The sequence below is a fragment of the Bombyx mandarina genome, chromosome 22 (assembly GCF_030267445.1).
Source record: "Bombyx mandarina strain Sakado chromosome 22, ASM3026744v2".
Taxonomy (NCBI): Eukaryota; Metazoa; Arthropoda; class Insecta; order Lepidoptera; family Bombycidae; genus Bombyx; species Bombyx mandarina.
In genome coordinates this window covers 7,140,420-7,152,062 of record NC_143228.1, presented here as the reverse complement: position 1 = coordinate 7,152,062, position 11,643 = coordinate 7,140,420, and the positions used below count along the sequence as shown (strand labels likewise).

Genomic DNA, 11,643 nt, shown 5'->3' with positions numbered 1-11,643 from the left:
TTTCTGCCGTAAAGCAGTAATGCGTTTTGGTTTGAAGGGTGGGGCAGCCGTTGTAACTATACTGAGATCTTAGAACTTATGTCTCAAGGTGGGTGGCGCATTTACGGTTATAGATGTCTATGGGCTCCAGTAACCACTTCACACCAGGTGGGCTGTGAGCTCGTCCACCCATCTAAGCAATTCAAAAAAAAGCAGATGTATCATACAGAATGATAAAGAGCTTACCTTTGAGAAGGTTATACTTTATTCTAAAACCTAGAGAGGGATGTATAAAGTTGGGATGAATGCAACAATATGGACGATCAACAAAAGAGTACAAAGGGAGAAAAATTATGGTGTGTTCCGTGCCAGTTAGCCCAAACTTTTTTGTTTATATTTATTGCTGCTGCTATACTATTTGAGGCCTACAGAAATGCGCTCTTGGAATCGTGCAACAGGTATCAAGAGTTTACCATGTTTTCCAGTTTGTCACGCTCCAAATAAAACTTGATGATTAGCTTACAGGTTTCACATTCCCGATACTGCGAACTGAATATTAAACAGTTAACGTCGCCCTAAACACTTCATTTCAGATCCTCCCATCCACTAACGGTGCTTTTAGGTATCCCAAGAACCGGTCATCGTTCTCGTCGAACTTGTCGCTTGCGATGAAGGGCTCGGCGATTAAATTAACCCACTCACACAGCACACTCAGTTTCTCGCCGGATCTTCTCAGTGGGTCGCGTTTTCGATCCGGTGGTAGATTCTGTAAAGCACTGATCTTGCTAGGGCTAGTGTTAGCAATGACGTTAGGTTTGAGCCCCGTGAGTTCACCTACTAGATAAGGTTACGCTAAAATGATCTCTCAAGATCATGAGCTTGGGTAAGAAAAAAAAACAGGTTTCACTTTTACTGATTTGTCCCCATTTCGGTATTACCGCGTATAAAAAATTGGTATATAAGAATCGAAATTAATTTAGCGCAAAAAAGAAACGAAAAAACTTCTCGTTCATTTGGCACATCATGCTGGATGTCAATATTTTTTTATTTTAAATTAACGTATATGGGCGCTGTTCCCTTTGCTTGTGCAATGGACGGGTCAAACCAGAAGAAATTTTCAAAGAGAATATGTTCAGCCGTCAAACCGTAAACTGCATTTTTTAATCGGTCAAATCAACGTTACTTTCAAAAATGAATGATAAAAATGATCAATATAAATCATCACCTCCACCTACTCACAGAAAAGTTCGAAATCCTTTTGATAAAGTTTTAATAGAAAGCTTACACAAACCGATATGCAGGTAAGTCTAAGTCATATTCATTGTTTTGCGTGCTAATTATATGTATACAAATTTTACCATTCTTAGTCCAGGAATGTGCAAAATATACAAGCAGAAGAGCAACGGGTCTTTCCGATGGGACATCGATCAGGCATGCACATTAGTTCCTACAGAGATTGTTGCTTGTAATAGTCAATTTGAACCGTCACCTGATCCAGCATTAGAGAGAATCGCCGAAGAGGCCACTGACAAGTAAGTCCACAAATATTTGAAGAAATCTATGTAACACAAAATTTATAGTTAAACCATTGATTTCAATTAAATCATTTATTTTTGAATAATACAAAACATATCATTAGTGTGTGACAAATGATTGTTTTTTTTTTTATATATTCAATTATTGTAATATTCACAAATCCAAAGAGTTTAAGCATCTAGATAGAAATACTTCTATAATTAAAACTTGTACTGAATAACTAGATTGATCCAAGTGTTAGATAAGCCTTACTACTACACAATGATAGTGCTAAATTATGGCATATCATCATGTCATCCTATTACATTTAAATATTTTACTTTCTAGATTTTTCTCACAGGAGATGGTAATGCCTAGTCCAATGGAATCATTAAAAAAGAATAAACCTATATTAAAGACTTCCTGTGAAGCCAGTATACAAATAACTAGCCTTATTAAAGAAAAATTAATCATTACTAAAGATGGTTTGTATTTCAACAGATTTTGAATTGATTTATTAGTTTTTTACATAATTTGAATGCTTTACGTACTAGGCCGTATTGCTTAGTGGACACGTGGTCCACTGGGTTGCAAGTGTAATATTTTCTTTAGATTTTGTGAATCATAGACATAACTAAAATTAGATAATTTATAATAAACAAGTTTTAGTAGTAATTAGTATTAGATATAATACTACTTTTATGGGATTAGTCCATTGATTTTAATTCATCAGGGTTTGAATATTGTGCTAACTATGACCTATGTCTCTGTAAAAATAATACCTTTGTTGTCCATAATCACAAAAATTGTAAAGTATTTGAGACATTGGAAACAATATAATGACAATAAAAAACTATAGGTTTAACTGTAAATGTTGATTAATTAAGATTGCAACTGGTGATTTGAGTGTATAGTTAGTTACTCTCACATAAAAGCTTAAGGTTGAAGTCTCAGAACATTTGAGTATCAAATTTTTCAAGCTGAAATGCTAGTTTGGTTAATGGCAGAATCTGGTACTGATCTATAAGGGCTTCACATGTGCTACCACTGTAAATATTGGAAGTTGTATTTTATTACAAAAAGTTTCTTAGAGGTAAAAGCTATAAAAACAATGATGTGATTAATAGAGAATCAAAAATAATTGTACCTGTCTGGAGTATGTTCACATGGCTACTCCACAGGGTGGGTGAAGTCATGGATGCATAAATGAAGGAATAGTAAATATTAATAATAGTGCTATCAAATGCGGTCATCTATTTTAAAATAGTTTCAGCACAAACGATACTCACACTCCCTCCGGAACTACCACCAGAAATAGAAAAAATTCTACAACCTTTCTGCACTTATACACAGGTAAATACAACCTTTACCAAGGTACAACCTTTCTGCACTTATACACTTATAAATTCAAATTATTTCATTGTTAAAGTTTTAGTATCCTATTTTACTCAAAAATTTCAATTGAATGATGTTGATTTTAATAAAAGTATTCTTCAATAAATAATTTTATATAAAATAAACAGGTATCTTTGAAAGAAATATTTGAAGTTGATTGTTGAAATTGTGAAATATAAAAAAAATATATATTTATTTATTTGAATTGATTGCGGTTGCTCTGTTCAATTCCAATGAGGCCCTGTGGCTAGGTAATTTATGTGACACAATAATCATTTGGTGTTAAAAAACTGTATTTAATAGTGTCTAAATTTACACAACACAATATCTATATAATGAGAGTGCATGTTTACCATGATGTTTACCATGATCAGTACACCTCTGCCATCTCCAAAGAGGTTATGGCTTTGCAATATAATTCAGGGATCTGGACTCTTTAAGTGTATGAAGGCATTTTATACTGATTCCTGACAACAATTTTTTTCTTACAGAAAGTTGTAAAATTTTGCAGAGAAAAAAATTGTTTAAGTTAATAACTACAAAGTTTCTTTGACATTTCTGTGGGTGATTATCACTTAATAAGACCTTATTCTAGTACTTGGCTTTGGATTAGCAATTTCATATTTTGCTTAGAATTATTGTAGAGAATAAATTTTCAATCACATGCCATTATTCATTAATTGTTCCTAGATTGTTCGCTAAGTTTTAACTTCTGTTAAAACTAAGCTAACAAAAGTACCAGCAGAAGCCGGTAATTTTAATTATTATTAAAATTATTTTTTCATCTTCAATATGGTTCAAACTACCAGTAAAAATTCCCAGTAAGCGATTAATTTGAAATACCTGTGCATTATAAATATAGTCTCTATATTTATTTTCATTTTTGAATTTTAAAGCAATTGATAATTAATTGATAAAATTTAAAATATTTCTTTTAATATTTTTGTTTATCTTTTTCTCATTGGTTTTGGGCCAATCTACATCTTTCTTATAACTCATAGTCTACATTAGAACGGCAACTTCCATTAGTCAACATGTGAATTGTATTAAGAATACACTAGAACTAATGTGGTTTTAATTCACTTTAATTCATTAAAGTAGTTTTAAACTGCATCGAGGGGCAGATGAGCCTACCTGACGTTATACACAGAGTCATTAGTGCACATGGACATCAGAATAGAATGTTACTCTCAGTTGCATTGTATTAACGGGTATCCTATCCTTCAGACTGGAAACTGTGATTTCTTTGCAATATTCTTACTGGTAGTGTCATCATGAGTGGGCTCAGACATACAAGGGAAATGAATAGAGAAATTTCCAGAATAATTAAAATGCTTTGGGTTGATGAAAGTATGCTAGTAATGATTTGGCCTCCCCAAGTGTCTCCAGATTTGCATACCCTAATTTTCTGAATAGTAGCTTGTATACAGTATACAATAAATATCTAAGTTCCTCTGTCCAGAACACATAAAAATAAAGCTGTAGGGATACCTAAAAAGACATAAACATTATGTTGCAAATTGTACACACACTACTAAGAAAATTCTGGGGTGTGCATATTATTTGAATAAAATAATAATACATTATTATTTTAGGATCAAACAAACATGTCAGATGAGTATGAAGTAACAGCAAACGGTTCCCTTTGTCGGAAACTGTTTTTCGAAGAGCACAGTGACATGGACCATTATGATTCAGAACAGACTGATGATGAAATACATGCAGAACCTCGGCCCCCTTCAAGTTACGAAGCACACACGCCTATAATATTCAGTCCTGATTTGGTAAGTGCTTTAGATAATTGATTTTAAGAAGTAATAATAAATCATGATCAGTTGCCTAATGTCTCCAAATGTCATTACCGTTATCAAACAATGTGAATTCTTTTAATGATATGAAGGTGCTTATGAAATGAAATGAAATGCGTTTATTTCAGGCAACTTAATCCCATAAAATGTCACATACAATTACATAACATCTAAATCAAAATACAATAAAATTAAAATTACAATTTATCAGAATGACTAAAAACAAAAATAAACAAAAATGAAACCAAGTCAAAATTATTAAAATTAAAATTGTTAACTACTAATATAAAATTAAAATTAATATAAGAACTTATACAATAAATAATGAAATAATGTTAACTGAGTAACCGCCACCATACCAGTCACTGTGTTAGATTAATGAGAGACAGATGCTTATTACAACAGTGTCTTATAGGTCACTCAAGCACTGGTCTCCGCCCTTGTCGAACTCGTCGATTACGACGAAGAGTTCGGCGAGCGAACTAATCCATAGACACAGCCCACTGAGTTTCTCGACGGATCTTCTCGGTGGGTCGCGATTCAGATTCTATGAAGCACTGCTCTTGCTCTAGCAAGCTCTAGCTAGTGTTAGCAAATTCTCTCAGCTTGAGCCCGTGAGCTCAGGTACCCGAGTCGTAGTTGTAATAGCCCCTTAGGCTACCAGCGAATAGGTAGGGAAAAATATAATATAAACATTCAGGAAGATGTTTGAAATATTTGGGCTGAAACTTAGGGATATAATAACCTATGTGTGCTTATAACAAGCTACGACTGTTTACTTAAAGAACTAGCGGCTTTTATTTAATCATCTTTTATTTAATCATCTTTTATTTATTATTAGTTAATATACATACTTACTTTTCTAAAAAATAATTAAAAATGAAAATATTATTAACAAGCCATCATCAATATTTAAATTTGTAGTTTTTACAAAATAAGCATATGAAATACACACATATACTCGCTACATTCCGTTGCTATGAACGTCTAAACCTAAACATTTAATTTTGTTATTTGTGATGGTGCTTAGAAATAAAATCATTATTTTTATATACAGTAACATTCTTAATAATTGCTTATTCTTACTTGTTTAAGGTTCAAACTTTTACATTAATGTTTTTATACTTACTTAAACAGTGAAATTTATTAAAATTTACTAAAGTTAGCATTCTGTATTTTTTACAGAGTCGTGACTTAGTCACGAAGGGTATGAAGAGAACGTTTGGAACTCCATTAAAGAAGAGTTCTTCGGCACAAAGGAAACCTTTTCGTAATAAAATATTGGACGTCGTCGACTTTGGCGAGACGTGCTTCAGTCCTATCGGATTCCAAACACCGATACGCAATGATCAAAGGTCTGCTACATCGTCTTCTTTGGCGTCTGCTTCGATTTCTCCAGTCACCAAAGTGGCTTCCAGCGACGAAGAGGTATATAGCTAAAAAATAATCTCATCTATATAAGTACATGACGGTCTTGCATCCTCAGCGTCCACGTCTCAGCCCCATACAGAAAGATTGGAAAGACCAGGCATCTCATTGAACGAACTTTTGTGTTTTTGGTTGTTGTGCTCTCCAAACCTTTGTTAGTCCCTCAACTGAGGTTCTAGTCACGGCGCAACGTCTTCGGATCTCATCTTCGCAGCCTTCAGCGTTGATGATAGTGGACCCAAGATATATATAGTTATTGACTACCTATATAAATGAATCCCGCTATATGAAAGTCGAGGGCAAAAGATCTCGCGGACGATCTCCAACACGATGAACCGGCTTCATAAAATCTGTTACTCACTCAAGTATAAATGATTGCTTTCACTCTGCGAAACATCGTGCCACATGGCGTCGCATCGCGAGAGCAGCGGTATCGCAGGATTCGACTGATGCATGAACACGACCACTCTGTCAAGAGTGTACGACTGGGAAGAAGAAGAAGAAGTACATGAACTTAAAAAACCCAAGTACTCATTTGGTATAAATTAAGGAAGCACTGAATCTACATCAATTATGTATTCCAGTTTGAAGAGTAGGACAGCCGTTATACAACAACTGAGTTTGACCTCACGTCTCAGGCAAGCAAGTGACCACATGCCTGTCTATGTTTAAACAACATCTTGACACCAGGTGGACTACCACAACAAACAAAGTCGAGTACAGTAAAAGCTCCTTATTCGCGCATCCTTCATTCGCGTTTTCACTATTCTTGAGTTAAAAAAAATTCGACCCAATTCCTATATTCGCAGCTAAAGGTTTATTTATTCGCTGTATCTAATCGGTACATACCCATTGGTAAAAAGGATTCGAATATGTAGGTATCCAACCGAATTTCCTTTGCAAACGCGTGTAATATAAAAGTAAAATAGATCTTAATACAACTATGCTAAAAAGGAGGAGGTGTTATTGATTAATTAAAGACTGATTTTGGTGAAATAGCGAGGTGGCGCTTGGGCGTCGCGTGCGGTTACATCTAGTAATACCCGGCGATGACGTAACGGCGCATGCGCAAGCAACCGTAAATGGTTTAATTTAAAAATTTAAATTTCATTTAATGTACAAGATTCAAACTAATTCTAATTCTAAACTACGAACTTATACTGCGAATGTAGTAACATTAGGCATATGTAGACGACGACGCGCTTTATATGCGTATATTTTGTCTCCTAAGAACGTATCCCCCTTATGATCCCTCCGTATGATCCCTTAATATTAACTTAATATTAACCTATGTAAATTACCATTCCATATTCACGGTTTCTGTATTCGCAGATTTTTAAAGGAACAACACCATCATCATGATGATGAGGACCCCGCGAATAAAGAGCTTTTACTGTATGTTCGTTTAAGGACGAAGAAGTTGGTGTAATAATAACTCAAAATAAATCTTGCAAATACTTTTTTGCATTTTTCTAGAAAAACAACTTTACTTCTCCGGAATCCGAAGCGATGGCTACATGCCTGGATTGCATCTCGGACCCGCGCAGCGAAGAGAAGGGACCGTGTTTTTGTAAGATTACACCTAACAAAATAAAGAGGAGTGCGTCACTAAAAGAGTCTCCGCCTCGCAGCCGGAAATCTTCATTGTCGTTTTCGGAAAAACGTAGTTTAAGTATGTCGAGCCTACACAGGAGTCGGTCAGTACAGAAACTAGACTTCAGTATGGATATAAGCTTTGAAGAGTCAGCACACGATCAGTCACAAGGTAAGCTTTATGCTATTGACAATTTAAAATGAAGTCAAATAATTAATCCCTCACATAAAACGAGATAGAAAATTTTCGAACAATAAAGCTGAATTCCCATAATTAATTCTCGATACTTAATATAAAATTGAGTGATGATGAATTTTTTTTTTTAATTTATTGCCTTTATGGGTGGACGAGCGCACACAGTTGGATGCAGGTGGCAACGGACTGGCCGCACTGAACATCAGTTGGAGAGGCCTATGTTCAGCAGTGGACAGCAGACAGGCTGAGATGATGATGATGATGAGCTCACAGCCCACCTGGTGGTAAGTGGTTACCGGAGCCCATAGACATCTACAACGTAAAAGCCGCCACCCACCTTGAGATATAAGTTCTAAGGTCTCAGATTAGTTACAACGGCTGCCCCACCCTTCAAACCGAAACACATTATTGCTTCACGGCAGAAATAGGCAGGGCGTTGGTATTTACCCGTGTGGACTCACAAGAGGTCCTACCACCAGTGATTACGCAAATTCTATAATATTTTAAATGTTGACAACAAATTGAATTTAATATTAGGAATATTAAAGTTATTTAAAATGTTTTTGCAGCGGATTCGGAGTCCAGTTCACATCCGGACGCGCAGGCCACGTGGTCTATCGTCGAAGAAACAAACGCGCAACAGGCGGTCAGAGACGGATGCATTAAATTACAAACAAACGAAATTCAGTCTTCCACTAGGATACACAATATTAATATTAATAATATATTAGATGATACGCCAATTAAAGGGAAGTGCAAAAGCTATCGTGCTCATGAAATCAGTAAGATTCGTGTGCCGGCGTCCGCGAGCCCTCTGCACATGTCTCTAGATAATAGTTTGGACGGCTCCGACAATCTGCTCAGTATGGAGCACAAGAAGATAGACTTTAATAATGTTGATCTCAAATTTCTGACTGAAAACGTATCTCAATACGGACGCGCGACCAATGACGTCACCAAAGTCGGCGACGACTGCTCGACCAGCTTTAAGAGAGTCGACAGCGGATTCAACGAGAATACTTTTTACGCTAGTACTAGTTATTACGAAAGTGCCATAAAACCATCAGAACTGACTGTAACTAATATATCAAAGAGTAATGTAACGAATAATGCTTTGAAGGAAATCTCTAACGTCCATTGGATGAGGGTCGACAGTGGTTTCAAAGACGAGAACTCCGCGGACAGTATACAGTTCTATCCCGGTAATGAGAATTCGGTTAAAAAGTTCTCGAACGTTGAAGAAACAGAAATGAAACTGGCTAATAAGGAGGGCACCGCAGACGACTTCGATCGGTTTCTGGTTCAGTCGTGCAATAAAGATACAATGTCCATGTCGGATATATTCACCGACGATATGACGTTCAACTGCAATTTCTCGTCGACTCCATCCAAAAACAAATCTCGGAGACTTCATTCTTAACATTAAAACTTTTATTTTTATAGTATAATTTATAGTGAATATTTGAAGTTTTCTACTCGTATTGTTTTATTTAGCCAATAATTGTCTGTTTTTGACGTTTATCCATTGTTTATTATTGGATGAATTTATATAATTATGTTGAAATAATTTTCTAAAATGAGCTGACTGTTTAAGGTAATTCGATAATTTTGCATGAAATTATTATTATTGTTTTTTTTTTACTTGAGTTTGTGTGTTACTTGAGTCAAGTATAGTCCAATAAAGATGGAATAAGAAATAATCTCGACTATCCTAATTTTTAAGTCAATTCACATGAAGTGAGAAGTGCTTTGCTACAGAGTTATTCAATTCGAACTATCTACGCGTTTAAATTGTTTTTGAAGTTATACTTCTTTAGACGCGTTATGAAAAATTGATGAGAGTGAAATTTTACGATGCACGCGCACCGTGACACAAAATTAACAGAATGAAGTTGCCCACTAAATCGCTCATTACAATACGACCGACGTAACTTGGCGAGTCTGAATATAGCCACAGGTGAACTTTTTTTTATTTTTTTTATTGCCTTTGTAGGCAGACGGCATACGGCCCACCTGATGGTGAGTGGTTACCGTCGCCCATGGACTTCAGCAATGCCAGGGGCAGAGCCAAGCCGCTGCCTACCGCTTAATACTCTCCATAAGCCTCGTTTGAAGAAGGACATGTCATAGCGCTCGGGAAACACCGTGGAGGGGAGCTCATTCCATAGCCCATTCCATTCCATAGCATATTGGACATCCCTTTCCGAACCGTACCGAGAATTACCGAATTTATACGATGTCAACAAAAGGGATGTCCAATATGCGTGTTTGAGGAAGTTGTTTAATCGTTTTTTTTTAAATTGAGTAAAACTTAAATAAAAAAAAGGAATAAATTTAATAAAAATAAAGTAGTATAACTTCTTACGCGCGTTTTACGATGGTTCTAAGAAGCAGTATATTAGGGGTTAAACTATGAAATTGTCGATTTGTACTGAATAACTGAAATTCGTTTTTTTTTTCATTTAACATAATTATTTAATCAAAATAGGAAGGTCATTTATGCCTTTGCGATAGAACTCTGGTGATTTAGATTTTACAAACTGTGTGAAAGCATTTTGTACTGCCTCCTGGGAAGAGAGCTTTTTATCGCGTAGAAAATTGTCCAAATCACGAAAAAAAATGGTAGTCCGTTGAAGCAAGGAATACGGAGGGTGACGAATGGTTTCTAATTGCAGTCTCGCGTTATCATGGAGCAATAATGGTGAGGATCTATTCATGCTGTTTCACTGCAAGTTTTGCTATCATTGTTCGGAGTTCGGCACAGTAGGCATCTGCCGTTATTGCTTGACCAGATCAGAGAAAGCTATAGTGAATAAAAACCATGCTGAGACCACCAAACAGTTACCATTACTTTTTTATTGGTAAGCTTTGCTTTAGGACACTGTTGCGGCGTTTGACCTGGAGTCAGCCATTGCATTTTATGCTTACGGTTATCGTAAAGAATCACTTTTCATCAACAGTCGCAATTCGATCCAATATTCCTTCATTTCTGTATCGATTCAATAAGGCAACACAAGTTTCAACACGCATTTCTTTCTGCATATCAGTCAAATCATGAGGCACCCATTTTTCATTTTATTTTATTTTATTGATTTGACGCAAATGAGTCAATATTGTTGGTAAGGTAACGTTAAACCATGCTGCTAATTCCTGGGTAGTTTGGCTCGGATCGGCTTCCACCATCTCTTTCAATTCATTGTTATTCACATGTGTGGGCGGTCTTCCACGTGGTTCGTTCTTGAAATCAAAATTTCCATTACAAAAGTGTTTAAACCAAAATTGCACGGTGCGTTCATTAGCAGTCCCCTCCAAACGCAATATTGATATTGCGAGCTGTTTCTACAGCGCTAGTTCCGCGTCGGAACTCCAATCCAAAATCACTCGAATTTTCGAAGTATCCATTTTTCTTGTCTAAACTGAATAAAAAAAACAACTGAAAATCGATAATTGAATATTGCACATTTTTTAAAAGAAGAACCTCTTAGGTCCCATTTGAAAAAGTTTCACTCAAAAATCTCAAACCATGAAGGTTCTATGTCAATTCGAAGCACCTATTACAATAAAACGGCAATTTCATACTATAACCCCTATTATATCGATCGAAATCTGTCACTTGAAATCACAATACTTTGCATCCTACTCAATCATTACCCAAAAACCATTACGACCAGTTTTTTTAGTCTCGTTATAATGACATAATATATGACCTCTTGTGAGCGCTCTGCATAC

The 11,643-nt window shown here is 35.7% G+C and overlaps 1 protein-coding gene across 3 annotated transcripts; it reads left to right on the top strand.

Annotated features, from left to right (window-relative positions):
- The first annotated feature begins 781 nt into the window (after positions 1-781).
- bora (aurora kinase A activator-like protein bora) lies at positions 782-9,614 on the top strand. 3 transcript variants are annotated; one of them, XM_089736853.1, is made up of 8 exons: positions 782-1,280; positions 1,352-1,511; positions 1,843-1,979; positions 2,762-2,847; positions 4,485-4,673; positions 5,883-6,125; positions 7,602-7,890; positions 8,484-9,614. In XM_089736853.1, the coding sequence occupies exons 2-8, from the start codon at positions 1,354-1,356 to the stop codon at positions 9,332-9,334; spliced, it is 1,953 nt and encodes a 650-aa protein (XP_089592979.1). In that variant the 5' UTR covers positions 782-1,280; positions 1,352-1,353; the 3' UTR covers positions 9,335-9,614. The 3 variants fall into 3 exon arrangements, with proteins under 3 accessions (XP_089592979.1, XP_028038575.2, XP_028038576.2); XM_028182774.2 differs by having other exon boundaries at positions 1,057-1,280; positions 1,347-1,511; XM_028182775.2 differs by having other exon boundaries at positions 1,066-1,280; positions 1,347-1,511; positions 2,768-2,847.
- The last annotated feature ends 2,029 nt before the right edge of the window (positions 9,615-11,643 follow it).

What these genes read in the sequence shown, in the direction of transcription:
- bora (XM_028182774.2), top strand. Translation starts at nt 1,171, where the DNA reads ATGAATGATAAAAATGATCAATATAAATCATCACCTCCACCTACTCAC. An exon ending in TTACACAAACCGATATGCAG is followed by an intron (nt 1,281 to 1,346) that starts GTAAGTCTAAGT and finishes TACCATTCTTAG; the next exon opens with TCCAGGAATGTGCAAAATAT. An exon ending in GCCGAAGAGGCCACTGACAA is followed by an intron (nt 1,512 to 1,842) that starts GTAAGTCCACAA and finishes TTTACTTTCTAG; the next exon opens with ATTTTTCTCACAGGAGATGG.